The sequence below is a fragment of the Colletotrichum destructivum genome, chromosome 1 (assembly GCF_034447905.1).
Source record: "Colletotrichum destructivum chromosome 1, complete sequence".
NCBI lineage: Eukaryota > Fungi > Ascomycota > Sordariomycetes > Glomerellales > Glomerellaceae > Colletotrichum > Colletotrichum destructivum.
The window spans coordinates 5,612,032-5,640,025 of NC_085896.1; the positions used below are offsets into that span (position 1 = coordinate 5,612,032).

General features: G+C 57.0%; 9 protein-coding genes across 9 annotated transcripts; 5 read left to right on the plus strand and 4 right to left on the minus strand.

Annotated features, from left to right (window-relative positions):
- Positions 1-2,717: 2,717 nt before the first annotated feature.
- On the plus strand, positions 2,718-3,941 carry CDEST_01701 (uncharacterized protein; the record flags this gene model as incomplete). The annotated part of the gene is made up of 2 exons (XM_062917860.1): positions 2,718-3,387; positions 3,517-3,941. 2 exons carry the CDS (start codon positions 2,718-2,720, stop codon positions 3,831-3,833), a joined length of 987 nt encoding a protein of 328 aa, XP_062773911.1. The 3' UTR covers positions 3,834-3,941.
- A 1,315-nt stretch (positions 3,942-5,256) lies between these two features.
- On the plus strand, positions 5,257-6,198 carry CDEST_01702 (uncharacterized protein; the record flags this gene model as incomplete). Its single annotated transcript, XM_062917861.1, has 1 exon — positions 5,257-6,198. One exon carries the CDS (start codon positions 5,257-5,259, stop codon positions 6,196-6,198), a length of 942 nt encoding a protein of 313 aa, XP_062773912.1.
- An 81-nt stretch (positions 6,199-6,279) lies between these two features.
- Positions 6,280-7,744, minus strand: CDEST_01703 (Putative mitochondrial carrier domain superfamily; the record flags this gene model as incomplete). The annotated part of the gene is made up of 2 exons (XM_062917862.1): positions 6,280-7,554; positions 7,712-7,744. The coding sequence occupies 2 exons, from the start codon at positions 7,742-7,744 to the stop codon at positions 6,583-6,585; spliced, it is 1,005 nt and encodes a 334-aa protein (XP_062773913.1). The 3' UTR covers positions 6,280-6,582.
- A 1,158-nt stretch (positions 7,745-8,902) lies between these two features.
- CDEST_01704 (uncharacterized protein) lies at positions 8,903-10,073 on the minus strand. Its single transcript, XM_062917863.1, has one exon. The coding sequence runs from the start codon at positions 9,857-9,859 to the stop codon at positions 8,927-8,929; it is 933 nt and encodes a 310-aa protein (XP_062773914.1). The 5' UTR covers positions 9,860-10,073; the 3' UTR covers positions 8,903-8,926.
- Position 10,074: 1 nt separating this feature from the next.
- On the plus strand, positions 10,075-11,868 carry CDEST_01705 (uncharacterized protein; the record flags this gene model as incomplete). The annotated part of the gene is made up of 1 exon (XM_062917864.1): positions 10,075-11,868. The coding sequence occupies exon 1, from the start codon at positions 10,924-10,926 to the stop codon at positions 11,866-11,868; it is 945 nt and encodes a 314-aa protein (XP_062773915.1). The 5' UTR covers positions 10,075-10,923.
- A 244-nt stretch (positions 11,869-12,112) lies between these two features.
- CDEST_01706 (Putative catalase hem-binding, catalase immune-responsive domain, catalase core) lies at positions 12,113-15,115 on the minus strand. Its single transcript, XM_062917865.1, has 3 exons — positions 14,329-15,115; positions 13,953-14,274; positions 12,113-13,896 (listed from the first exon to the last, which is right to left on the minus strand). Exons 1-3 carry the CDS (start codon positions 14,554-14,556, stop codon positions 12,218-12,220), a joined length of 2,229 nt encoding a protein of 742 aa, XP_062773916.1. The 5' UTR covers positions 14,557-15,115; the 3' UTR covers positions 12,113-12,217.
- Positions 15,116-15,434: 319 nt separating this feature from the next.
- Positions 15,435-19,554, plus strand: CDEST_01707 (Putative xylulose 5-phosphate/Fructose 6-phosphate phosphoketolase, thiamine diphosphate-binding). The gene is made up of 8 exons (XM_062917866.1): positions 15,435-16,770; positions 16,855-16,929; positions 16,996-17,233; positions 17,296-17,448; positions 17,502-17,811; positions 17,863-18,627; positions 18,682-19,360; positions 19,431-19,554. Exons 1-8 carry the CDS (start codon positions 16,608-16,610, stop codon positions 19,463-19,465), a joined length of 2,418 nt encoding a protein of 805 aa, XP_062773917.1. The 5' UTR covers positions 15,435-16,607; the 3' UTR covers positions 19,466-19,554.
- An 856-nt stretch (positions 19,555-20,410) lies between these two features.
- On the plus strand, positions 20,411-21,556 carry CDEST_01708 (Putative NFACT, RNA-binding domain-containing protein; the record flags this gene model as incomplete). The annotated part of the gene is made up of 4 exons (XM_062917867.1): positions 20,411-20,483; positions 20,615-20,658; positions 20,848-21,252; positions 21,410-21,556. 4 exons carry the CDS (start codon positions 20,411-20,413, stop codon positions 21,554-21,556), a joined length of 669 nt encoding a protein of 222 aa, XP_062773918.1.
- A 134-nt stretch (positions 21,557-21,690) lies between these two features.
- CDEST_01709 (uncharacterized protein) lies at positions 21,691-26,689 on the minus strand. Its single transcript, XM_062917868.1, has 2 exons — positions 23,837-26,689; positions 21,691-23,785 (listed from the first exon to the last, which is right to left on the minus strand). The coding sequence occupies exons 1-2, from the start codon at positions 25,674-25,676 to the stop codon at positions 21,831-21,833; spliced, it is 3,795 nt and encodes a 1,264-aa protein (XP_062773919.1). The 5' UTR covers positions 25,677-26,689; the 3' UTR covers positions 21,691-21,830.
- Positions 26,690-27,994: the final 1,305 nt, after the last annotated feature.

Below are 27,994 nucleotides of genomic sequence, written 5' to 3' on the forward strand. Positions count from 1 at the left end.
GCTCCCTCGCTACTCGCGATAGTCTCGAGACAAGTTAACTCGGGTGCCATCCGCCGACGCGTCCCCCCCTCTACACTCACATCCACATCCACATCCACATCCCCGGCACGGACCGCAGGAGCAGAAGCACCACAGCACACGAGGAGCGCGTTGCCGGTCAACTGATGGTGGGTCGCCGCCACGAGTCTTAAGCCCGTCCGAGAGGATTGACGCCACGCCCGCACTTGGGACCTCCCCGTCTCAGTCTAGGGGAAGAAGGAAGGTTTGAGAGGATCATGGCATGGGTCTCAACAGACAAAGCCGGGTCTCAGCAGAAGGCGGTCGCGCAAAGCCCTTTGATCCCTTTGGTCTCTGCGTCCATGAAGCGGTTTTTTTTTGTTTTTTTCAGCCTCGAGATTCAATCATCCGATGATAGGGGGAGGGAGGATGGGGGAGGTTTACCCAAAATCCTCGTGTTTTGCGGACTTGAGGGCATGTCCGTCTGTCGCCCCAAGAAGCAATCCTGGTGTTCCACCTCCACTTGCCATTTGCACGCGTGCACGGTACGGGGCTTGACGGGGGTCCGGTCGTGAGATGACGCGATGCCGTGAATGTCCTACCGGCTCGGACCCGGAGCAGGCCCTCTCCCAGCAGGCCGGCCCCTCCCCTTGAACGGACGGGAACTGAGCATGCCACCCCGGGCCAGCACCCGAACTGTATGGGACAATCCGATCTTAATCCGATCGTGGCCCGTCCCGAAAGTTTCGGCCTACCAGGGTTGGTTGCGCTCCCACCACCGGGGTCGGGTCCTCCGCAGGGCCGCTGACGCGAGGGAATCCTTTCGCCGGGAACGTTTGTCGCTCCGGGCCATCCATTCCCAATCCCATCTGCGGCCATCCTCCTCGTAATGCTGAGTGGTGACGGGTTGCGTAAAGTCTCCTCATTTCTCCTCATCCTCTCGGGAATATTTCTGATGCACACACCTTACTTGCGCATCGATAACAATAACGACAACGACAACAACGACAATCCATAGACTGCAATACGCAACGTTCTTTGCCAGAGATAGGGCTTGGACAGTCCCGCCCAGTCGAACTCTAGCTGTCTCCATTGAGGCCTCGGCTCGTCACGGAGCCATCGGAACCAGAGTGTGTCTTCAAAATGTTCGTGACAGGCACCGATATACCCCATACCACCGGGCGCTGCGCTGCAGCTCCGAGACGCGGGCTTTTGACTCTTAAATGAACGGGTAGAGCCCGCTCAAATGGCCTACCAGTGTCTTGTCTTGTCTTGTGTGCAGTGTATGATACAAGAAGCCGCCTCCGCCTCGACCCATCCCAACTCATGGAGTCATGCAATTCTCCCCCGTGGCCTTCATCCTCGTGTGTCCCGCCCCCCCCCCCCGCATGTTCGCTTCAGCCCTGTTCAATATTTTGTCCACTATCCAAGGCTTCCACCATCTCTCTACTAGTGTTGCGCTGCCAACGGTGAGCCGAGGCCGTGGTGCCCACACCGCAATTTTCTTCGTCTTGCTCTCATCCTGTCAGCATGTCAGCAAATCTCCCCCCGATCAGGCATAGGTTCTCGCTCTAGAGCCCATGACAAAGCTTTTTTGTATTTTTAGCCAGGCTTTGCAAGAGGAAGTTTTGCAGGGGCTTATCTCACCCTCGCCCTGCTTCCTTCAGCTGAGCACCCAGCCAAGACCTCCGCAGGCAAATCCTTCGGAAGGGCAAAGCCACAAGCCATTCCCATCATGGCACCATCGACAGGACGGAGGTGTCTGACAGACGACGAAGCAAACTCTGCTTCGACGAGCATCGAGATTTGTTTCTGCCCGTATGGCCCCAACGGCCAACCCGCCAGCAGTACTTGCACCTCGCTCTACAGAGGTACACTACAGAGTAGTGCTCTTTCTTGTCCCTTTCCAAAGGCAATGTAGAGCCATGCAGCGTCCCACGCTCTGCGATCACTTTAGACTTAACTTCGCAGGGCAAAATGTAGCCCTACGAGATTCTTGGTACTCCTGGACCTGGAACTCTTGGAACATTTCACGGAATGACAGCCGCCTTCTGGAGGAGTCAACCTCGACTTTGCGCCCGGCCGGCCACGCCGTAGCCGGTCAGCCGAGAAAAAGTCTCCGCCTCCTCCGCCGCCTGCGAACCTCTGCATACATCAGTACATGCCAAGTATCCGTACCCCAGATGCCAAAAGGGCCTGCAAGCCGGCGGTCTTGGCCTCTTACATTGCTGATTGCCTGATCATGTCCCCTTCCCCAAAAGAGGCTAAAGACCCACAAACGCGAGATTGGGTGGGAGCATCCTTCGATGCGTCGACAGGGCCTTTATTCGTCTGCCTACGACAGATCCCAGAGAGGGCCGCCCTTGCTGACGGGCTGCATAGCCTGTCCAGCCGGTGATGATCAAGATGGAGGCGTGCTTGGCTGCATGCCAGCTGCTGACCCTCGTTCGACGGTGCTTATATACACAGATATAATACGTCTCGGGCAGTATTGTCTCGATTTATCATGAGAATGTATACCAGACAGACACCTTTGAACTTGACGCCGTGTCTTTCCCCCTCCTCCTCCTCCTCCTCCCCCATGTTCACCGAGTAGACTGAGACTCGAGAGCACACAAGCAGACGACGTCATTTTCCGATACAATAAATCACCTATAATACCTATACCCATCGAGGATCCCTTTCACTCACTCACTCACTCAACGTTCAACAGCCCAACCATGTCCGTCAGCAGCAGCTTGGGCCTGAGCTGCCCGCGCGGCGGCGACTTCTACGTCTGCGAGGGCAACACGACCGAGTTCCTGGGCTGCTGCGCGTCCAACCCGTGCGCCGACGGCAGCGGCAAGTGCCCGACAAAGGACCTGAGGATATCCTCCTTCAACCCGGACAAGTACGCCAACATCCCGCCCCAGGGCTGCGACGACCCACGGCCAGCGAACCTGTTCTTCTACACGTGCACCAACAACGTGCCCTTCATCGGTTGCTGCGCCAAGAACCCGTGTCAGGAGCCCGACGGCCTCTGCCCGACGGACCACCTCATCGGCACGACGCTGAGCCCGGACGCCGTCAACCGGACCATCTTCACTAGCAGTTCCTCCTCCTCCTCCTCCTCATCGTCCTCGTCGACGCCGGGCTCCGGTACATCCTCCGGAGGCGACGGCCGTCTCGCCACGGGGGCTATTGTCGGCATCGCCATCGGGGCCGCCGCCGTCGTCGCCATCGTCATCGCCGTCATCTGGAGGTGTGGATGGCACGCGAGGAAGCGCAACGAGAGGCGCGAGCCGGCGTGGGAGCCCGCCGCACAGAGCGCGCACCCAAGCAACCACCCTCACCACCACCCGGAAATGGGCTACACGCCGCAGAGCCCGGCCCTCTACGACCCTGCACGTGGTAAGTTGCTCTCTGCTCATTATGAAGTTATGTAGACACGAGAGAAAAAGAGAGAAAAAGAGAGAGAAAGAGAGAGAGAGAGAGAGAGAGAGAGAGAGAGAGATACAGACGACTGACTGACATGCGCAGCATCTCACATCAGCTACGCCACGACGGCCGCCGGCAACTCGTACCCGTCCACGTCGCCGCCGCACTCGCCCTACTTCCCCGTCAAGCACCCGGGCTCGCCCATGTCGGTCGACGAGCGCCACCTCTCGACCTACACGGACAGCAACGTGAGCTCTCTCAGCGGCCACAACCCGCGGCACCTGAGCCAGTACTCTGCCATCGGGGCGGCGGACCTGCACCCGGTCAGCGAGCTGGACGGCATGGAGCAGCCGGCCGCGAGGGCGGAGCTGGGGGACGGGACGCCCACCAATCTCTACGGCAAAGGCGGTGATCGATAGGGGATGTGAGTCTCGTGACGAGACTGTTTTGTTTTTTCACCGACATATTACAAGCAGGGCGTTCTTGGTGTTTTTGGGGGGTGTGATGCATCATGCATGCTTCTTGTAGAGTTGTTATTTGTACATGGCACTTGGGCTCATCGCCTGGTGGTTTCGTCGTTCAGATCACGCACGAATTGGTGCAACATCTTGCATAGCAAATATTAATGGCCAAATCGGAGATCAATTAATGATGGTCAGAACGTCAATTGGGCTGCCGTCCTTGGCTGTGATTCTTGTTGCATAGTTCATCAGGATCAATGGCGGCAATTCTGAAATCCCCGGCTGGAGTAAACAACCGTAGAGAACAACCAGAACAGAGTAATATCTTACACTAACATTAAACACCTCAATTCACACACAACGGGCTACATCAAAGGTCGAGAGAAGTAATGTTGTCGCAAGGAGGGGCTCTATGTGGAGTATATAACACCATCTCAGTGAAGGAATTGTCAACAAACAAGACCCGCCTTGCTAGCTCAATCGGTAGAGCGTGAGACTCTTAATCTCAAGGTTGCGGGTTCGACCCCCGCGTGAGGCTCAAATCCTCACCGCGATTGGCAAAGCCACTCAAACGGGTTCTTATTTTTTGCACTTTTGAACACTGACTAGCACTGACTGGTTGATTGATGGGCGCCAAAGATTTCTTCCGTCTTTCCACTTGGCACTGTATGTGCCGTCGACTTCTTTTGTGTTCTGTTTTGTTTTCTACTATGCTCACAACGTTAACTAAATCCTACCATCAGTGTAGCAAGTCAATGTCTGAGGAAGAACACCACGGAGGGTTATTGACCTGATCGCGGGTGAATATGTTTCAACTTGGCGGCGTTTGGTGTGGTCTTGACCAGAAACAAGTTTGCTTCCATGTGCAAAAGAGTCACCTCGATACGTTATTGGACTTACGGGTTCATTTTGTAACTTCGACGCCTAGAGAGATGAAAAGAGCTCAAGAGGATGCCGACTGGACCAAACAAACTACCTAAAACACGTCTTGAATGGTCGACCCAACCAGTCTATTGTCGAGCCCGCCGGAAGGTAAACAAAGTTGACAGTTACTGCGATTTCTGACTTATCCCGGGTCGAGGCATTCGGGCCAGAATCGCGGATGAAAATCAACCACAAAGGGCCGAACATGGACCAAGGCCTGGTATTGGTGTTACGAACATTATGATAACGAGAAGAAGTCTCAAAGCGGGAGAATCGCATCGGCTTGTCTGCAGTTCGTTTTGTTCGGTGATCTAGGCGGGCAACATCTCACCCGCACATGTAGCTCGCTCTTGTCTGGTTCTAATCTCGCTCACTATCACTCCCTCTCAACCTCAGCAACTCGCAACATCGCTCAACTCCCCCTTGCCTTCCGACCCCCTTCACAAACTCGAATAACATGGCTCCCACAGGACGTTTCATCCAAGATTCTTGTAAATACGCGGAGCAGAGGGGGCACCAGGTCCAGCTCTACAACTCCCTGTCGACCAACCTCCGCGCCGCCGTCACCTTCGTCTTCATCCTCCTCACGTTTCTGAGCGTCGTCTTCGGCTGCACCACCCTCGTCTTCTCCACCAACCACCACCTGACCATCCCCTGGGCCACCTTCATAGCCTTCGGCGCCACGATGCTGGCGCTTCTCGTCCTCTTCGGCGCCCTGCGTTGGTGGCACTACGCCCGCCCGCGTCTGCCCAAGATGTCCATCAACTGCTACGGCTGCCGGACGAACATCCTCAGCACCGAGCCTCAGGACTTCCTCGGTATCGGGAGTGGCGACGGCAGCCCTATCGACACATCGACCAGGACTGGTCTCGTCATCGCCTGGGTCTCTCTTCAGATCGTTTCCGTGGCGGACATGATCTTTGGACACAAGATGCCCTCCCGGGTGCCTCCGCTCAGGGCAGATGATGAACAACGAGTCGGTAGCGGGTTAGACGTCAACCCTAGGGCTATCCGCCGGATAGAAGACGAGGGAGAGGCACATCATGAGCCCACGAGGTCGGGTGTGATTGTGACAGAGGAGCCTTCTAACCTAGCACCCCGTGATCAAGAGAAGCATCGGTCCAATGCGCGGACGAACGCGAAGCCTTCTCACATCAAGTCGCACAGCTACCACGGAGGTCATGTCGACCACAGTGCTGCGCCGGAGAACGTCTCTGGCATCCACAGAAAGCCGCAGAAGGACTGGGACGAGCTCAGGCGCCATCACGATAAGAACCACGTCCCGCTGCATCGACAGGGTCGGGAGTTTCGCCTGTCTCGAGTGGACTTGGGTCAACCCAACAAGCATTTGCAGGTGCCGCGGAGTGGTGTTCAGGGCTCTTCCTGCCCGAGGAGTTGACTCGGCGTCTCCTAAGGCTCTGCAGTAGGATCATGTTGGTATGGGTGTCATGGAGCCGTTGGCGGGTGCAGCTTGGTCTGTCTGGTTTCATTATGAGAGGTATCTATTTAATTTAATTACATTAGAGTTGGGAGTTGGGGGCGCCGGTGTCGCTGGGTTAGAAAACGGCAGCAGCTAGATGATGTGAGATTTGACACGTTTGCTCGGTCCTTTTTTTTCTTCTTTCTTTCACGTCGGGGACTCATAATCTCTCTCGCAAATTGGCCTGCGAGTTTTGGCAGAAGCTTTCTGAACCGTGTAATCCGCGTGTCGAGCGAGCTTTGCTCTGGGCCGAAGTGAGCATCAGCCCAAGTAAGTCACAGGCACTCGGTTCAGAGGCCCGGTCTAGAGAAACACCTCGTCTTGTGTCTCTGTAGATTGCTGAAAATACTGTTTGAAGCCCTCGTAGCACCCAAGACCCAGCCCGCCCCCGACACCGGCGGCCACGCAGGTCAAAGTACCGCCTCGGAACAAGCCACGAAGCCCCTCAGCGCGGAAGACACCTTGTGCCACACGCAGGGGGCCTTGGGCGCCCGGGTGCTGGAGCTGCTCGAGGTTCTTCGCGACGCTGCCGTGGATCCCGGCTGCAGTGAAGAACTTGCGCGGGGCCGGCTTCTGGCTCCCCGCCGCGAGCCTCATCCTCGTCTTCACGACGTCGACCGGGACGAAGAGGAGGGAAGAGCAGGCGCCAGCGACGCCCGCGCTCAGTGTGTGGATCTGGACCTGCTGCAAGAGGCTTCTACTCTCCCCTTGGCCGTCCTTGCGATCCAGCTTCCGGAGCAGCCTGGCCGCCAGCTCCTCGTAGAGAAGAAACATGAGACACGTCCCGGGGATGCTGCTAGCCGCCAGCGTCGTGTAGCCGGCCCACAGCCTCGTGGGCTGCTTCGCAAACTTCCTCAGCATCGTCACCGTAGGCGACCGGCGGTGCTCCGACGGCCCCTCGCTCTGCTGGTACACCTGCGCGTTCTGCTTGATGACCTCGGCCGGGTTGATGATGGCGCAGGCGACGAGGTCGGCGGCGGCGCTGCTGGCGCCGTGGAGCACGGGGAGGGGCACGCCCTGGAGGTGCCCCGCGACCCGGGCGTCGTGGGCGGCCTTCTTGAGGCCCTCGTAGATGGTGAAGAAGGCGGCGGCGGCCGGCATGCCGGTGACGAGCGTCGGGCCGAAGCCCTGGTAGAGCCCCTGGAAGAGGGCGCGGTTGAAGGATCCATTGGCGGTCTTGTAGTGCGTCTTGTAGGCGGGCGACTGGGTGCGGGTGATGAGTGTGTCGACTGGGTGGACGAGGAGATCGACGCCGAAAGCGGCGATCGCGCCGGCCTGTTGACGGTTTAGTTTGGGGTTAAGGACATACACATACACAGAGTGAATAAGTGAGTGAGTGAGTGAGTGATTGAGAGGTGAGCGAGTGAGAGTGAGTGAAAGAGAGGTTGTAAGTGCACGAAAGGACTGGGGAAATATAAATGCGAGCACTTACCAGCGACACGTTTAAGCCGGGGCTGAGAGACATGGGGTTAGGTTGAGTTGAAGCTGGGATGGCAAAGTTGGCGAGAATTTTATCAACCTAGTCATGGCAAACGGGTATGAGACTTGAGAATCGAGCCTGAGGTTGTTGACCAAGCGGATTCGCAACCCGCGGCATCCTGGCCGCCGCAAGACATCTGGCGGACGACCTATTCTCAAGACTCAGCATAACTGATCTTCCTAGAGTCTCCTCAACTCTCTTGGAAAGCAGGTGGTGAGCATACGCTGTTCAAGGAGATGATTTGCGGTTTACGCGCCCCGGATCTCGTCTTCACTTGTGCCGTCGGGAGGTCGTAAGACTATGTCACTTTCAACGCCCGGATCCCGCGGGATCCGTGTGACAGAGGCATTGAACCCAACGGTCGGCAGCAAACGAGCTACAGCAACACATTCAAAATAGATCGAAGCAGTCCAATAACTTCGTGAGTGTAATAATGCGTTCTTCAACTTGAAATTGGCTTTAGAAGCACTGGGGACGGTCTTGTTCCATCTCCAAGCGACCGAAGGATCCGTTCCGAGAGCCTGACCAAGGGATGTTCAGGGGGCCATCTCACATAGTCCACGCGATCAAGACCGCCATTGAATCGGTCTCGATCACTGGAAGCCGGCCAGGAGTTAGGGCGCTATTCCAATAACGATCAGAAGATTTGGCCGTTTTGACGCAAGTGAATCGAGCGAGATGTTGCTGCTACAAGACATGTTCACCGTCTGTCTGTCTGTCTATCTGCGCTGTCTGGGTCTATCAGATAGATGCCTCCGGCCGGCCGGCAAACAAACACCTCGGCGGGGAAGAGTCGTTTTCAGCCATGGCAACCCCTGCACCAAGTTCACAAACTGGGGGTGTCAGTGGTCAGTGAGACTACCGTCCAGGCCCATGCCCAGGCCCATGCCCAGGCCCATGGCGAAAGGCCCAGCCCGAAAACTTAGAACGTCACAGCGCAGATCATTCGTTCTGGGAGCATAGCAGATGCGCTGATGGGAGATATCGGCACACACATACTCTCTCCCTCTCTCTCTCATCTCCCCGGCACTTGGACATCCACAACCACGTTGGCAAGGGTCTCACGCGGGACAAGCAGGTAATCTCTCACGAAAAAAGAAAAAAAAAAAGGGAAAAAATTGGCTCGCGGCTAGGTCATCTCGATTCATTCTCTCCCCTCCCTACAGATTATCTGTCCCCCGCATCGTTGCCGATCGTCGCCGTCCCGCCGCCCTCGGCCTCGGCCACGACGCGGGTCCGCACGACCCTGCCCGCCGCGTCGACGTAGATGTTGCAAAAGGCCTCGAGCCCGGCGTACGGCGCGTACAGGTACTGCAGCTCGAACTCGCCGCCCTCGACGGTCCGGTTGTGCCCGCCAAAGGTCATGTCGCGGCTATAGTGCCCGACGACGCTGCGCCCACGCTCGTTGCCGCCGTTGTCCAGGCGGACGTCGTACAGCGAGCCGTTCTGGGCGAGGACGCGGTTCGTGTGCGTGCGCCCGGAGAAGTCGTTGACCGAGTAGAGGATGTTGTTCTCGAGGCGGTACGCCAGGTCTCGCTTCGCCTTGGAGGAGCTGCTGCTACTGCTATCGCTGCTGCCGCTACCACTCTCGGCGGGGTTCTCGACGGCGTCGGCCACTCCGTCGACGACATCGCTGACGGTGTCGCCCAGCGTGGCGATGATGGGGTTCAGGTCGATGCTCGTCAGCACGTCGTCGACCATCTTGACGACGTTGCCGAGGCGGGCCTCGAGCTCGACGCGGGCCGAGACGTTGTAGATGCCGAGCTTGACGCGGTCGATGCGCGCGTCGACGCCGGCCTGGAAGTGCAGCAGGTTGAGCACCTTGGCGTCGACGTTGACCTTGGCCGTGAGGTTCCGCACCTCGACGCTGATCTCGCCCACCGACACGGAGGCGTTGAGGTAGACGTCCGGCGTCGGGTCGAGCGCGACGCCGCCGCCCCCCGTGTTGGTGTTGGCCGTCTCGTAGACGGCCGACTCGTTGTCGTCGCCGCGGGTCTTGAGGTCGTAGCCGAAGTAGCCGTCACCCTTGGGCTCGTCCTGCGCGAGGACGAGGGCCGGCAGCGCGAGGAGGGCGAGGGCCCTGGCGAAGGGGGCCATCATTTTTTTGCGAGTATGGGAAGTGTCGAAAAAGGAGTGAATTAGGGCGGCCGGTGATGCTCGAGACCAAGGAGGGGAAAAAAGGGGTCACTGAGACGAGCAACGGGCTACCGATGATGGATGTAGAGGGAGCTCGACGATACAAGTACGTTCTCTGATGGGAGGGATGATGAGGAAGGGGGGGTGTGTAAGTCCCAGACATCATGACTGAGAAGAGCTGCCATTGCACCAACAACACCAAAACCGTCAAAACCAAGGACAGACACCCTCACACCACCCACCCCCCTTTCTTCCTCTCCCCGGCATGATATCCTTGTATATCACTGACAAGGTTAAATCCTCGCCCACTTCCAAGTCAACGGCCGGGTCTCACTCCCCAAAAGCACCCCGCCACGAATCCTCCGACTGGTTACCGTCGGTGGAAGAACACCGTCCACATCCACTTCTCCAAGGCTCAGTTTGTCATGTTTGATTCCCAATGTAACATCGCCTCGCGGAAGGAGGCATTCGAATTTTTTCTTTCCCCCTCTTGCTCATTTCCCATCCCAAAAATCCGGGCGTATGAACATGGTATATTCCAAGGTTTTGTTCTGGTTTGTCCCCGGTCATCCCGTCTTACGCCGCCCTCCCCTTCGGCCCGGTGGCTTGCAGCCCGTCTCATAACAACCACGCGTCTTCTTCCTATGAGAATCGAGATATGGCATCACTGCCCCCCGTGCCTTGTGACGGGGAACCCCCAGGACCGCTGCTATTATCCGCCCTAGTGATGGGGGCACGTCACATTGCACCTATCTATTTGCCCCATGTGTGAGTGACATGGGTACGATTGACTTGACATGGCCGGATGCTACTCCGCGATGGAGCAGGAGGTGGATGGATGACAGGGTGAGGTAAATCACCATCCTTGAGTTCCAGCACACGCACAAACGATGCCGCCTTATATCCCCCACCTCACCAGTACCTCGCCGTAGCTCTCGCCTGGGTGTCCTCCTCGTCGTTCCATTAACTTACACACATACACACATACACACGCGCTCATTCCTAACAGAGCACCCCCTACTCACAAAATGAGGTCTTCCATCCTCTTCCTCTTCCTTGCTGCGCTCTTCGTCGCCCTTGTTGCGGCGCAGACCCCGACGCCGACCGACGCCCCGGAGACAACGACGCCCGCCGAGCAGCCGTCGTCCCCACCGTCGTCGCCAGAGGCCTCGGGGACACCGACGACACCGACCTCGACGGCAGCGCAAGGAACATCATCCTCCCCCGCCGGCAGCGGCGGCGGCGGAGGAGACAACAACGGCAGCGGCACGACCGCGAATCCCTCCAGCACCGCCCCGCCGGACGTCCACCTCAAGGTCCCCGAGCTCTCGGTCGGCCGCATCGAGCTCGATGTCGACAACCTTTCGGCCGAGGTCAACCTGGCCGCCGAGATCGCCAAGCTCGTCACCATCAACGCCGGCGTCCAGGTCGCCGTCGAAAAGGTCAACATCACCATCGTCGACGTCCGCGCCGAGCTCGAGCTCGTCATCCGCCTCGGCCACCTCGTCGACATCGTCAACCGCACCCTCGCCTCCCTCGACCTGAACCCCCTGCTCATCAACCTGCTCGACACCGTCGGGGACGTCGTCGACGACGTCGTGGGCGCCGTCGACGGCCTGCTCGGCTCCATCGTCAACGGTGACACAAAGATCAACTTCCTCATCGACAACCTCGGCAACATCGTCCAGGAGGTCGCCAACGCCGGCACCACGGCCCTCAGCACCATCATCGGCAACTACCAGCAGAACATGACCCTCTCGGGCTCCCAGAAGGACCTCGGCAACGGTCTCGTGCAGAAGACGTACGAGTACGCCCCGCTCAGCGCCCTCGTCAATATCGTCTTCAACACGCTCGGTCAGGTCGTAAGGGCCACAGTGGTCAAGGGCGGGGGATCGGGCAGCGGCAGCTCCACGGCGTCGGGGACTGCGGCGACGACAGCTGCCCCCACGACGACGGCGGCCGCCAGTGCGTAGCGGATGTCCTGAGAGAGAGAGAGAGAGAGAGAGTACATTTCGATAGGTGCCAGGAATTTAAAACATTCAAGCCAATGTGTCCAATGTCCCAAACATCTTTCGGTGGTGGTAAGACTTAAAGTTTGAATGTATGCAAACTAGTTCAACACATTTCCGAGCTTGCTGAAAGGGAGATTTTGTCGCCATTTACATCACCAGGGCACCTCATTCCACATTTGAAATTCTTCACATAGCAGCCAGCACATGAGCATAAGCTTTACTTCAATAGTCATTAAGTGGCCGTTATAGTACATATTCTCATTCCTTCAGTTCCCAACGCCAAAGCCGATCCATTACGTTAATAATCAAATCAGTACGCCAGCTGAGTGCTCAGACCATCGAGCTCACGAGCCCACACACGATGCTGTGCGATAGTCAGGAAGAACTGCTCCAAGAATCCCGTACCGTTCTTGACGATCTCGACTGTTTCCTTCAGGCTGTCGGGTGAGAACGACCTCATCGTCACGACGCCATAGCTCGATTCAACGTTGCTGCCGCTGGACAGAGTGACCTCGGGGAGAGTGATGGCGGTACGGATGAAGTCGACAGCCTCACCGGTGCCAGCAATGGCCTTGAGATGACCAAACGCCTCCCGGACCCAGTGCACAGCTCTGCCGTTCTTGGTAAGTGTCTTGATGGATTCCTCGCCGCCGGGGACAAAGATGGCGTCAACCATCGTAGACCTAAAACCCTCGAGATGGTGGGCGGGCACAGCACCCTCGCCAGGGGTCTTGGATGCTCCAGCGGGGAAGATCTCCGAACGGCGAGTGCCAATTACCATAGGGATGGCCATGGAAGCTGCGACGGCAGCCTTGGCAGCACCGAAGGCAACAGGATCGTAACCATCGGCAATAATGATGGCAACACGACGAGACTTGATGGTGGGCGTCTCGGGCACAAACTCCAGCTGGCTGAGACCCTTGGCCTTGTTGCCGTGGTTGGGGCGACCAGCCTTCTCAGGCTTGGTGCCTCCAACCATCTCGGCGACAGCCTGCGCCAAGTCAAGATCAATGTCAGCAAGGCGCTGCGACATGCGCTCATAGACAATGGGGTCCTCGCAGTGGTCAAGCTCGAACGCGAAGGCGTTGGTAGCGTGCATCTTCTCGATGGGGGACAGACTGTTGTAAAAGAGCTGTGCCTGGCTGAAATGCTCCTTGAACTTGGCGCTCTTGGTGCGCTGCTTGATTCCTTCCACCTTTTGGGCGAAGTCGACGTAAGCACCAGAGACATTGGAGTGGTTGGCGGGGGGGACGGCCTCGTGGCGGTTGGGCCAATAGTTAGTGTTGCCCTTGGAGATGGTCTGGCGATGCTGGCCATCGCGGTTGAAGTTCATGACGGGGCATACGGGCTTGTTGATGGGAAGCTCCTGCCAGTTGATGCCGAGACGAGTGATTTGGGTGTCGAAGTAAGAAAAGTTGCGGCCCTGAAGGAGAGGGTCGTCGGAAAAGCCAATGCCAGGTACGACATGGCTGGTGCAGAAAGCGACCTGTTCGGTCTGGGTGAAGTACTCGTCGGGGTTTCTGTTCAACTCCAGCTCGCCGATGTAGCGGATGGGAATCTGCTCCTCAGGCCAGACCTTGGTGGCGTCAAGAATGTCGAAGTCGAAGTCATGCTCCTTGGACTCGGGAAGGACCTGGATGCCGAACTTCCACTTGGGATAGGCGCCGTTCTCGATAGCCTCGGCCAAGTCCTTTCGGTGGAAGTCGGGATCCTGGCCGGCAAGCTTCAGAGCCTCATCCCACACGAGAGAGTGGACGCCAAGCTCGGGGGTGAAGTGAAACTTGACAAAGTGGCGTTCGCCCTTGTCGTTGGTAAGGGTGTATGTGTTGACACCAAAGCCTTGCATCATTCTATAGGAACGGGGGATGGTGCGATCAGACATAGCCCAACAGAACATGTGGGTGGCCTCAGTGTGCAGATACTGGAAGTCCCAGAAGTTATCGTGGGCGGATTGGGCCTGGGGAAACTCGAGTTGAGGCTCAGGCTTGCCTGTGGTTGATCAGCATGCTGGAATGGGACCAGGTCGGGTCGAGAAGAAAACATACCTGCGTGGATAACATCGGGGAACTTCATGGCGTCCTGGATGAAGAAGACGGGAATGTTGTTTCCAACAAGGTCCCAGTTGCCCTCCTCTGTGTAGAACTTGATGGCGAATCCGCGGACATCGCGAACGGTGTCGGCACTACCTCTGCTACCGAGAACGGTGGAAAACCGGAGGAACACAGGGGTCTCGCGCGAAGTATCGGTCAAGATGCCAGCATTGCTCACATCTGCGGCACTCTCGAAGAGTCTAAAGGTACCGAAAGCACCAGCACCCCTGGCATGGACGACTCTCTCGGGAATTCTCTCGTGGTCGAATCGGTGGATCTGTCAATGTTAGTAACCAGTATCAAAACAGCACTAGCACAGGACGTGGCAAACCTTTTCTCTCGCAACGGCATCCTCGAGAAGCATGGGACCGGTCTGGTTATCAGTGGTGACTCTCAACCAGTCGTCCGTGTTCTCGATCTTGGTGCCAAAATCGGTGGTCATGGGAGCCTTGGGATTAGGCTCGACCATGTTCTCAGCAAGCTGAGAGTTCTTCTTGTTTGATTGACCCATGACTACGTTTCCTGCTTTCTTGAGGGTGTCGGGAACAATGCTTGCCATTTTGGAGAAAGAGTTGAGTGAGGAAGAGGGAGAGGGAGACAAGAGAGGTAGATAAAGAGGAAAGAGCCAAGAAATAGGAAATCCGCGGTGTGGGGGAGAGAGACTGATGATCGAGGAGAGAGGATCAGGGTTGATATCAAGAGCGGAGTCGACGCGAGAGACGTCAATAGACCCCAGTCAGTACAAGCCCAGTCTTTATAAAACAATTGCCGTCATTGGACCGTTGAGATTTGCTCCCTGTCTCCGTCTCCCGAGCTGTTGGACTGAAGAAGAAGTTTTGGTACTGGTTGACGTCAACCATATGTGCTCACGGGCGGTCGAGAGCAACGGTGGCGTCGGCGTCCCAGGGAGCTCCATGGGTTCCATTGGTGGGGGAAGGGACACTGGGTCTGGAGGGATTGCTGCTAGGTGCTACGGCAGTTGAGGAACGCGTGAGTCCTGGGCGAAAGTGTTAAGTGAACGTGGACTGTAGGAGCTGTACACTGGGTGCTGTAAACGAACGTGTGGATTGTTTGGTGCAGAGAGATCAATGAAAATGCCGACGCATCGCGATTTCGCCATGTTGATGTCACTGGTCGCTGCAGGTCAAGTCGCCGCATCCCAAAGCGGCAACGGCCCTGGCCTCCCCCCCTGTCCGTGCCTGCCACCACGCCCTCGCCCTGCCCTACCTTCTCATCGGACAGGTGGTCCGGGAAGTGGGCACAGGAGCAGATGCTCCAGCACTGTGACCAATTAAACCCGGCGAATTGAAGTATGACCGCGCGATACAGCGGGTCTCCCAGACTCTCAACCAGACTACCGCGGTACGTAGCTGTGCTCTCCTACCTTACATTACTCTGTGCCTGTCCGTACGCCAGCAACCTTTGCAGTACGTATCTCCTACAGCTGCCCCTCGATTGCCCCTCAATGGCCCAAGCTTTCTGTTCTTCCCCACCTATCACTTTTGTCCGGGCATTTGGCAGGCGCAGTGGCAGTAGCACTTTTTTGGGAAGCTGCACCCCCCATATCAGATTTACATTGCCTAACGGTAACAGGAACGCGCCTCGCTTTGTCACACTCAGTGAGATCATGATTCTGTAATCATCACGATGGCACATCTTGCTGAACCCGCCTGGAAAGCCCATCTCCTCGGCATCCAATTGTTGTGCCGCGGTCCTCGTCCGTCTTGTCAAGTGAAGGGCCCGGAGGCCCGGAGGATCGGAGTGAGCTAAACACCTCTAGTTCTCGACTGACAGACAACCAAAGCACAGGTGACATCGAAATGATCCATATTGCGCGCAACTCGTCGAAACGGGCATTCTCGATTTGGTTGTTTCTGGCTTGCATCTATCTGCAGTGATGGCTCTCGTTAGTTAAGGGCAGCAAGTGATTGATTGTACATACGCCCAGCAGCCAGGGTACTAGATCAATTAACTGCTCATATTTAAATTGCACCGCAGACACCCAGACAGAGTGTTTATAGCTCTACAGACCGTACCACGATCACAATCACAATCACGAACCGAAGAATCCAAGAAGCCCGACCGATTCTGGTAACTTGACTCTTGAAGCAGTGGCATCTTTGAGGATCCACCGACACGTCTCCGCGGTGCTTGTGTTGCTTCAGAAGTTCGCTGAGTCTTGGATGAGCACCGACAGACGTCATCGACCAGAACGATCGGCATCCCAGAAACCCAGCTGCCCGTTTCCAGTTTCCCGCCCTCGCCGCCGCAGCAAAGGTCCAGACCCGGGTCTAGCTTGCCGGCTGTGTTTGTCCTTGATAACACGCACCGAACCATCCGTCAGGCTGTTTTGGCGGTCTCGTGAAATACTGCATTCCAACAAAACAGCATCGTCGCAATCTGGTCCTCGATCCCTATTCATACTTACATCCACAACATTGCCCATTGTTCTTGCATTACAGTACAACACGCCGCACTCTGTAAACATTTAGACCGGAGCCGAACCAAAACCACGGACAAACACCATATTGTCCGCAATCAGACATCCGTGTACCCCAGGTACCTTACTTCACTGTTCGAACATCACACACATCCCGTCCCATCTTCGCGATGGCTGGACAAGTCCTCCAAGAGGCGAACCCGCCTCCGCTGCCCTCCCACTTACCCGACAGCATCCTCGACCTCGCCGTTAAGACGGACAAGAAGCCCTTGGACGAAAAAGACGCAAAGTCTCTGCGCGACTACCAGAATGCCGCCTGCTATATCGCTGCCGGTAAGCCGATCCTGCTCTATTCGGTCTGGTCTGGCCTGGCCTGGCCGGCCGATCCGTCGCTCATCCGCGACTAACAACTCTCAGCGATGATCTTTCTGCGGGACAACGTGCTCCTGGAGTCAGAGCTCAAGCTCGAACACATCAAACCCCGATTGCTGGGTAAGTCCACTCATTACTGCCCATTCCTTGAATGAAACAACTGAATCCTGACACACACCGCGCCAGGTCACTGGGGCACCTGTCCCGGCCTCATTCTGGTATGGTCCCACCTCAACCGTCTGATTCGCAACCATGACATGGACATGATCTATGTCATCGGTCCGGGTCACGGCGCACCCGCAGCTCTGGCGGCCCTTTGGCTTGAAGGCTCGCTCGAGAGGTTCTACCCTGGCGAGTACGATGTCAGCAAGCAGGGCCTGCACAACCTCATCACGAGGTTCTCCGTCCCCGGAGGCTTCCCGAGGCAAGCAGAACACCGTCCCAATCCTGCAGCCGGGTCGCATGCACACACTAACACGCCTCCAGTCACATCAACTCCGAGACGCCCGGCTCCATTCACGAGGGCGGTGAGCTCGGCTATGCGTTGTCCGTGTCCTTCGGCGCCGTCATGGACAACCCCGACCTCATCGTGACCTGTGTTATCGGCGACGGCGAAGCCGAGAGTGGCCCCACTGCCGGGTGAGTTTGCAGCTTATTTTGCTGCGAAGCAAACCCATGCTGACGAGTCTCAGTGCCTGGCATGCCATCAAGTATCTCGACCCCAGGGAGTCGGGTGCTGTGATCCCCATTCTTCACATCAACGGGTTCAAGATCAGTGAGCGCACCATTTTTGGCTGCATGGACGACAAGGAGATCGTATCCCTGTTCTCGGGCTACGGCTACCAGGTGTGCATTGTCGAAGACCTCGCAGACATCAACACCGACCTCTCCAACGCTCTGGAATGGGCGGTGGCAGAGGTCAAGAAGATCCAAAAGGCCGCGCGCTCTGGTGAGGCCATTGCCAAGCCGCGATGGCCCATGATTGCCTTGCGGACACCCAAGGTAAGTCTTCTTTTCGGCATCCAACCTGCCTACACATGCTGACTCTCTCAGGGATGGACTGGGCCCAAGGAAGTTGATGGTGTCATCGTTGAGGGCTCCTACAAATCCCACCAAGTACCCTTGGCCAAGGCCGGCTCAGATGAGGCCCAGCTCGGACAGCTGCACGACTGGCTATCCAGCTACGACATTGGAAATCTCTTGCCCGAAGGAAAGCCGACTGACAGCGTCCTCGGGGCGATCCCCACGAATGATGCTAAGAAGCTTGGCCAGCTCAAGGCTACCTATGACCCGTACGTAGGTCTCAAGCTCCCAGACTGGAAGCCCCTCGCCGTCAGCCCTGGTGAGCAGAACAGCTGCATGAAGGTGACGGGGACGCTCCTCGACAAAGTAATGCAGGAGAACCCACACGGCTTCCGCATGTTCTCGCCCGACGAGCTCGAGAGCAACAAGCTCGACGCCGTGCTAGAGCACACGGGCCGCAACTTCCAATGGGACCAGTACTCGCGCAACCAAGGCGGCAGGGTCATTGAGATCCTCTCGGAGCACTGCTGCCAGGGCTTCATGCAAGGATACACCCTCACGGGCCGCGTCGGCTTGTTCCCCAGCTACGAGTCGTTCTTGGGCATCGTGCACACGATGATGGTGCAGTATGCCAAGTTCAACAAGATCGCCAAGCAGGTCAAGTGGCGCGGGGATTTGGCGTCCATCAACTACATCGAGACGAGCACGTGGGCTCGCCAGGAGCACAACGGATTTTCCCATCAGAACCCGTCCTTCATCGGAGCAGTTCTCAACCTCAAGGCCGAAGCCGCGAGAGTAAGCTCGCCATCCCAATACTCAACCAAGCGCAGCAGCCACTGACACATACAGGTCTATCTCCCGCCCGACGCCAACTGCTTCCTGAACACCGTTCATCACTGCCTCAAGTCTAAGAATTACGTCAACCTTGTTATCGGTTCCAAGCAACCCACGCCGACGTACCTCGATGCCGACGCCGCCGCAGAGCACTGCCGGCTCGGCGCGAGCACGTGGTCTTTTGCCTCGACCGACGGCGGCGCGAACCCGGACGTGGTCCTCGCGGGCGTTGGCGTCGAGGTCACTTTGGAAGTCCTCAAGGCTGCGGAGCTGCTGCGAACGCTGGCGCCCGAGCTCCGCGTGCGAGTCGTCAACGTCACGGATCTCATGGTTCTCAAAGCCGAGGCTAAGCACCCACACGCGCTGTCGAGGCAAAAGTTCCTGGACATCTTCACTGATGACCGGGACGTGTGTTTCAACTACCATGGCTACGCCACCGAGTTGCAGGGGTTGTTGTTTGGACGGCCCGGCCTGGACAGGGTGACTGTCGAGGGATATCGTGAGGAGGGAAGTACGACAACACCGTTTGACATGATGCTTGTCAACTGCGTGAGCCGATACGACGTGGCGATTCGTGCACTGAAGGGCGGTGCCAAGGTGAATGACAAGGTCAAGGCCGTGCTTGATGACAAGATCAAGGAGGTGGAGGCGACGGTGAAGAAGATCCGGGATTATATCCTGGAGAACGGAAAAGGTATGCAGTCCCCGTTATTCCGGAGGTGTGACACTGGCATGGAATGGTGAATGGTGACTGACGATGGCAGACCCCGACGACCTTTACGACACTCCCAAGTTTTAAGCGTTACGATGAACGATTTACGACAAATGCTAGACGAACGTTAGACAGATTAATTAAGATTTCGTAGGACAGACGACGTTAAAAAGAATGGATGCTAAAAAGGAAAGAACCTGAGTAATAGTGACTAAAAAGCAAAAAACTTGCTGTGAACAACTCGATTGTCCGAGGTTGTGCCTCGTGGCGGAATCGAACCGCCGATCTTCTCATTACTAGTGAGACGCTTTACCACTGAGCCAACAAGGCTTGTTGTCCTGATGATGGGAGAAAGAATATCTAGCGAGAGTGAGGGCTGGGGTGTTGTGTCAGGTGGGTTTGTGGAGTGTTGGCGATGATGCTGGGGAACAGAAACATAGAGATGGTGATATTGATGGCCTCCCCAAGAGGGGTTCATGAGCCAGTCCGAAGAATAAAGGTTGGGGTAAGATGGCGTTTGCTTCGGCGGCTTATTGCTGCCGATCGCACCGTCAGCGCAGCAAAGTAGACCAGGGCCGTTCTCTAGGGACTGATTGTGTCAGCGCAGAGTCAAAAGAAAGTTGTCTTAATAGGAATTGTCAACCCAACGATGCAAAGGCGAGAAACCAACCATCCATAATGATAGTCTGTTTTTCACTCGAGGCATGGGTCGTCTCATCAGTGAGCGCTCACTCGTTCCCCAGAGTGAGAGTGAAAGTGAGAGTGAGATGACTTGACCTCAGCCGGTTCCGTGCTCAAGAGCTACTTCCCGACTATCGCTCCCACTACACTGTCGACGCCAAAACTGTTAAGCTTCGAGTGCCTAGCCCATGCCCCACCCCCACTTCGAAATTTCTCCCTCTTTCGCCAAACCATCACCGACCGCCCGCCACGGAGACGCCGAGAACGCAAACCACCGGGGGAAAGACAGGAAGAGTCTTAGTGCCGCGCGTGAGGAGTGACATCTCTGTCTCCCCCTTCCTTTTTGCGAAGATGGTCTACTACTTTACCTCCAAGGCCGTGGATCCGGCCGCCTTCATCTACGTCGGCAAGGACAAGTTCGAGAGTACGCCCCCTCCCCCCTCTGTTTGTTCCGTCCGTCCGTCCGTCCATCCGTCGATGAAGGATGGGGCCGTGAGAATGGATAGTATACGTTCGATAAAGAGGACGCAAGAGGACTGATGACGGCGGCGACAGATGAGGAACTGATCAAGTACGGCTGGGAGGAGGATGTCTGGTTCGTCGCCCTTGTGGATTCACTCGTCGTGGACATGTACTGACACTTGACAGGGTACGTACGCATTTCCATCTCGCTCACTCGCTCTCACCATCCGCCCATCATCTAATCCCTCTCATCCATTTAATCTCACCACTCGCTCATCGTCTACCTCTATCCTTCACTAACCAATCCCCCCCCTTCTCCTCTCCAGTTCCACGCCGACAAGCTCTCCTCGGCCCACATCTACCTCCGGCTCCCGGACCCCAAGGACGCCTCGGTCGAGAGCCCGATGACCTGGGACGCCATCCCCGAGCCCCTGCTCGTCGACCTCGCCCAGCTCACAAAGGCCAACTCCATCGAGGGCAACAAGAAGGACAACGTCACCGTCATCTACACCCCCTGGTCCAACCTCCGCAAGGACGGCAGCATGGAGGTCGGCCAGGTCTCTTTCAAGGACCCGCGCAAGGTCAAGAAGATCCTCGTCCCGCAGCGCGAGAACCCCATCGTCAACCGCCTCAACAAGACGCGCGTCGAGCGCAAGCCCGACCTCCAGCAGGAGCGCGAGGACAGGCTCAAGGAGCTGCGCAAGAGGGACCAGGCTGCCTCGCTCGCAAGGGTACGTCCTTTCTCATCCCTCCTTCTCTCTCTCTTTCTCTCCTTGTCTCTATCTCCTACTCTCTCTATCTCCCTCCTCTCTCTATGTCTCTCTTCCCGTATAAAAACACCACACATGGTCCTTCATACGGAAACCCCCCCCTGGCTGACACCAACAGAAACGAGAAGAGGCCCGCATCGCCCAGGAGCGCAAGGAGAAGAAGTGGCAAAAGGATCACGCCTACGACGACATCTTCACCGAGGAGAACATGGAGTCCACGAGCAACCAGAACCGCGACCCCGACTGGGAGGACGACTTTATGTAGCTAGCCCGCAATGCCCACTTTGTTTTCCTACACACAGCCAGCACAGTCACGAATTCCCGGTCAATCAAAACATTACCTTGTCCCCGGTTTGAACCAGCCCGTGAAGCCTGGGTACTTGTAATTCACTAAAAAGGGGGGGGGGGGGAAACAAAACAAGGTCCCGACAAGATCATGTGATGAGAAAGACGATGCTTCGTTACTTCGTCAACGCTTCGCTTGTCTAGGTAAAAAATAGGGGTATTCCAAGGCCGGGCCGCACGATGCCTCCAGCCAGTCAGCTGCACATGCCGATGCCCATACGACTCCTCCCGATGCCCATGGACTCCATCCTACGCGATAATTCATGATTGTCGTCCGAAGCAAACTTTTCCCGCCCCTCCTCCGGGCTGCCCTCTTGCTTCTGCTCCTCCTGCTTCTGCTGCTGCTGCTGCTTTTCTTGCTCCTCTCCTTTCCTATTCTCGCCTCGCCTTCGAGGAGGCGCGCGCGACCTAACGAGTACTGGGAGCTCGTCGTCGTCCCCCTCCTCCGACACCACGTCCAAATCGTCGTCCTTGGGATCCAAAAAAGGCGACGACGACGGCTCGTCTTCCCTGTAGGTTCCCTCGTCCTCGTCCTCCTCTTCCTCCTCTTCTCCATACCGGTCCCGGAGACTCACGACCGGCTCGCCGCCAGGCAAACCGACCTCGCGGGCTTCGAGCGCCTCGGCAATGTCGAGGAGCATCACGTCCATCGGACAGATGTAGGCGACGCGCTTCCGCCCACTCCACGCCAGAACATGTCCACACACCCGGCCGTGGGCGCGCTCAACGACCCACGCGCCGCTGTCTCCGGGGATTCCCATGGCCAGCTTCTTGCTGTCGCCGGCAAGCTCGGCAGGTGTCTCGGCGGCGGCGCTGCTGACCTGGTACGTGTGGCTCGGCGTCACGCGCCCAAAGATCTTGACGCTCGTGAGGGCGGGGAGGATGAGACCCGTCTGCAGGCCGCTCGTGCGAGCCATGCACTGCACCTCCAAACCAGGCAGCGCCGACGTCGGTGCCACGGTCATCGGGTGCATGAACTTGCCATGCTTCGACGGAAGTTTCCCGTACGACGGCGACAGCTGCTTGCTCTGAATCCGGGGAATCGTGTTGTCATCGGGCAGCCTCTCGGGGGCGAACTCGAACAGGGCCCAGTCGATCTCATGGATCAGGCCGTTCTGCTCCCTGCGCTTGATTCCGCTCGACGCGTAAACCTCCCCAACAGTGAAGCTATCCAGATGGTCCTCGTTTGCTGTTTCCTCAGAAGGATAAAACTCTTCGTCGACGTCGTCCATGGCGGGCTGCGTGATGATGTACCCCTCGCCGCAGCCGGGCTCAACCCCCGGGATGTCGCCGGGCTGGTCATATTCGCCTTCGGACTCGTCGCCGCTGTCCTCCTCCTCGGAATCCTCGCTAGTGACGTCCGTCTCTGAGTATGCCCCCGATTCGGATTCGGAAAACTCGCAGGCATAGTCCTCTCCGCTGCTGCTCTCGGCGGAAGACTCGGCGTACCAGTCGAACCGCACGTCATCGGCGTCTCTCGCCATGCTCCGCATCGCCGGGTTCTGCGCTTTGGCGTGCTTGTAAATCTCTTCGGGGTCGTCCAGCATGTGATGAACCGTCATCCCGTACGGTTTATCGTCCACCATAACAAGGCCGCCCAAGCTGACGGGCGGCAGGTGGCGGTCCCCCACCCAGGCTCCGATGCTCGCGCCATTGTTGGGACGCGCTTGAAAGTCGGGGTTGGCGGCTTTGATACCGCCTTCGTCGTCGTCGTCATCATCGTGTGCTGCGCTTCGCTTGACGTCGCCTGACTGTTTCCGTGACCTCATGACGTGTCCCTTGCATACCTTCAAGCCAAACCCTGACTTGCCGTCAAATAGCTCGCCCATTTTGCGTGTAAGAATGGCCTTAACCTTACTGACAGACGTACACACAACTAGAACGGTGGGCTGTGTCCTCGTCGGGGAGCTGCCGATAGACTCGAGAGATACCTCAACAGACTCTTCCCGGTGCTTTCGGTAGAAATGTCGCAAGGCTTGGTTGACCTGGGGCATCACAAACGTGTTCCACCTCTCGACAGCATCGGGAGGCAGTGGGATCTGAGGATACAGCCGGGTCTTGGTGGAAGGCGGCTTGGCAGCCTTCGTCTCGGCAGGCAGCTCGGCGGGCAACTCAGCGGGCAACTCCGCGGGGGCGGGGGCGGGGGCGGCTGCAATGTGATTAGCATGAGGTGCGTTCCAAGTGCGTGAACGTGACCCACCCGCAACCTCTTTCCTAGCAAGCTGCCGCTTTTCCTCCGCGGCTGAAGGATACGAGCGGGGAGCAGGGCTAGGTTCAGAGACAGGAGCCTTGATATCGAATGATGAGCGATGCGCGCCGACAGACGGGCGGAAAGCCTGTGCGTCTTTAGAAGGCCCAGATATGCTTTGCCTGGTGGGGGTGCCCACAGGGGAAGCGGTGGTCTTGCCCAGGTCGAGGTTAAGGCGGTCCTCGAGGGAGTTCATGTTGTCGAGAATGGCACACGAGTCTAAGCAGCGCGTCACAGTGACCTGTACAGCGGAAAGAAGCTCCTCGTCCGCGGCGACTCCTTGGAGCTGTGTGTCGACGGCGGTCCAGCAGGTCTCGACAGCTCTCTTGTACATGGAGGAGCAGCGAATGCCCAGTTGGTTAAGGACGGATTCGGGGATCGGCTGAGATGGGTCGGGTACAAGGTTCTCGAGCTTTGTCCACAGACCGATAGATAGCAGAACCATGGCAAGAGAGTAGAGATCGAGGATTCGCGAGTCCATCTTGTCGTTGATGGGAGATGCTGGTGTCGTGCGAGGATCCAGGGGATGGCGGAAGAGAGGCAGGGATGGCGAGACCGGCTCCTCGTCCGATGGCGCATCTGGGAACAGGTCGAAAGACGAGACCAGGGGCCGGCGGATATCCACCTCGCCGGGACCCGTGGTCAGGTCTGGCGTGGCCATGTTGCAAAAGGAGACATTCTTGTCGATGATGCAGCCGTGGGTGATGCCCCTCGCGTGCAAGTCGAAGACGGTGTTGACGAGGTTCGAGGCCAGACGGAACTTTGCCTCCAAGGTCGGCTCAAAATCAGGCCGTGAGAGAAGATCGGCGAGCGTGCAAACGTTGTAGAGCGGGTTCTGGGTGAAGTTCTCGAAAGAGACGGCGTTGAAGTTGGGCGGGAAATGGTACACGAGCCCGAGGCGGGAGTGTTCCAGATCCTCAAAATAGCCCAGCAACCGGGGCAAACCGATCCAGGTGCCCGGCGCCCTTTGCGAATCTTGCTGCAAGCCGGCCGACAGCTTCTCGAAACGCGACATGGGGGGCATGATGCCCGTGATCGAGTAGATGGAATCGAAGGTGGCATACTCCAACAACAGTGGCGCGAACGGCTGGCGGCCGATGTGCTGTGACAAGTCGGACCAGGCCTGCTTGCTCATGAATACGATGTCCCTCGGCGGGAGGTTGGCTCTGGATTCGGTCATGGGCTCTGCCTGCATGGCGCGGATGTTGGTCAAGGTCTTGGGATCGATCTCCTGGGGGGTCTGCATCCTGGTGGACTCGAAGGGCCTCAGCTCCTCAGTGGAAGCCATAGACTTTTCGAGCTTGGAGCGAGAAGACATGTGGCCCGAGGAGCGTGTTCTAGAAAGGTCGTAAAGGGTATCGACCGACTGCGTGAGGTCGGCGATGGCATCGGCAAAGACGGCCTTGTCCCAGGTGACAAATGGTGTCTTGCGGTCGCCCGACGACTTTTCCGAGACGGTACCAAGCGGGTTCGTGTAGCTCTTCCACAAGGCATCCAACTCGGATAGTGTTTCTCGAACCCTCGACAGAATGCTGTGGACGACCTCGCTCAGGCCGGCCTTTGACAGCGAGCTGTCAATCTCATCTGACTGGTTGGGATCGGTCCATTCGAGGCCCCAGACGGACACGCGGTCCTTTTGGATGCGCAGTTTCCTGAACAGGGACTTGATCTCGGGGTCTTCGGGGGCCTTGGTGGGCTCCTGGACGAAATCCGAAGACTTTTTCGTGTCATTATATAGGCGGCTTAGACGCCGCTGCATGAAGCCACCGGTGGTGGCGCGGATGCCCTCCATGGCGACGGTGGACACGGGGTGAGGGCTTGGAACAGTGATGGGTGCCCCTCACCTGAGAGGCGAGGCGAAACAGGGTAGATTAAGGAGAGGACGAAGTGAGCGCTGCTCAAGAAAAGGGTACACCAAGTGAATATTTGAGCGTCTTGGTTCACGATGACATAATCAGCTCGTTGTCGCGAGGTGCCTGGAGAATAGCGGCGGCCCGGAGGTGGTGATGAGGAGTCGGGGACTCGGCGTCGGCGTTGGGAATCGGAGGCGGATCGGCTAGGCTGTGTGAGCGGCGGGGCCTCTGTTGGCAGCCCTGGCGAATGCGATGATTGTTCTTTTGGAGTTTGTGGTTCCCCTCCGGAATGTGGCAGATGCGATGACGCGGCAAGGATTGCGTTTTGGGTCTGGGTCTGCGTCTGCGTTGGGCGGTATTCCAACTGTCGTCGTTGAACTGTGCTCGATGACAGGTCAAACCGCGGGCCGTTGACGACAGCGCGTGTGCGATAGAACGAGAAAGAGGAAGATTGAGAGAGAAACGAAGAATAGAAAGAAGATGGATGGTGTTGAAACCGCGGGTCTCGTGGTGGTGATCAAGGATGGCGGGTGTGGGTGGTCCCAGATTGCTACCGAAGATGCAAGCAACCTTTGAACCCGATGCAGCGGGAGGAAGGATGCAGCAGTTATTTCGGTGCCTGTTCGTACAGTACGGATACAGGATACAGAACGGATGGTCTATGGTCTTTGCCGTATCCTGGCGACAATCCATTAGGCACGGCGACGGTGGGATGGATGGATGGATTCTGGGCGGATGGGATTGGACCAGGTTGAATTCGAATCGGGATCGAGAGCCAATGCGAATGCCAATAGTGACTACTGTTCCCTACTGGAGCCGGGGAGAAGGACCAGCCAGATACAGGTACAACACAGTCCAGTCCACAGGCGACTTTCGTCGCTGGATTTGTGGCTTTTGTGGATGGGATGGGATGGGATGCGATGGCGATATCCCGTATCGTCTATATCGCAGCGGATGCGACATGCGATCTGGAAGGACTGATGCGGTCTGGCGCGCTCTGGCCGGAATGCTGCTGCCTGAAGACGGAGCGCCAGCGCTGCCCCTCGCTTGTCTCGGTTAGACCCGCTTAATCTTTTGGCGGGTCCTCTGACTTTTGATCCATTTCATTGGATGAAAAATCCTGGAGCCTGAATAGTGGGGTTCAGACGGGTAGTCGGGGTTCGCCATACCTAGCTACCGGATGTGTGTTTTGCTCTGTGCGCTGCGTGAGTACGTACCTGAGGCGCACCCAGCACACGCAGTGGAAGGTACGTACCTCTTACCTCTGATTGTGATTGTGTATCTGAATGTGATTGTAGCTGTCTCCCTTTTCCCAGCATTCAAGATCAAGACAATGCAGATACCTCCCAATCACCACCAAGTGAGGAATGAATAAGAAAGGAGGTCAGTGGCTGCCTCATTCTGTTATTTTCTATCATGCTTTTGTACAGACGGATATTTCCATTGGACCTCGGGATAACCAACTAAATATCGAAACAAAAACACACACAAACCCGTCTGCCGTTTGTCTCATCTATCTTTCCCTGTGTCATTTGTTGGAGTCGGACTAAGACGTCTCTACGAATACGCGGCACTTCCTACCAATGGCTTCGTCTCTTTTATATCTGCAGCATCCACACTCATCCACCCTTATCCAACAGTCTTTACGTCCCGCGCAAGATCAACACGCCCTGTTCCTGGGAGCCCCATCGATTCAAGGCTAGGACGCCATCCCCCCCCTGCCCTCACGATCCCTCCTGGATACGCCCGACGTCGACTGTATCCTCGTACTTCGTATCTGTTCTGAGTAAGCTGAGGTTCGGTTTAGCAATAAACATCCCGGTTAGAACTCTGTATGCGTACCAGCGGACCGTCTTGCTACCTTTGCGTTGCCCAGCTTTGCTGTGCTGTGCTGTAAAGGAACAAATACCAAGTCAGGCTGGTGCCTCTTGGCGCACTCCGTATGCGTGCTTCGTCACCGTACCAACTTACCTTACCTGCCTCAATGTATGGATACAGACTACAGACTACACAACACCACTCAGTGGTGGACGGATCGTCGAGTCCTTCTACTGACTCTTGGCGACCAGGTATTGGCGGAGGCTCCAGCGCCAAAGTTCCTCCCTCTGAACCCGAGAGCAAATCCTCGTCCTCATGAGCCCATGATCCCCGGTGCCTGGGCCACGACTGATGCCTTGTACAAACCAGCCTCGACATCTTCAGACAGCAGCCAAAGGACATGGTCAGACTTTGCTCCCAAGCAGACAGGTGGTCATAA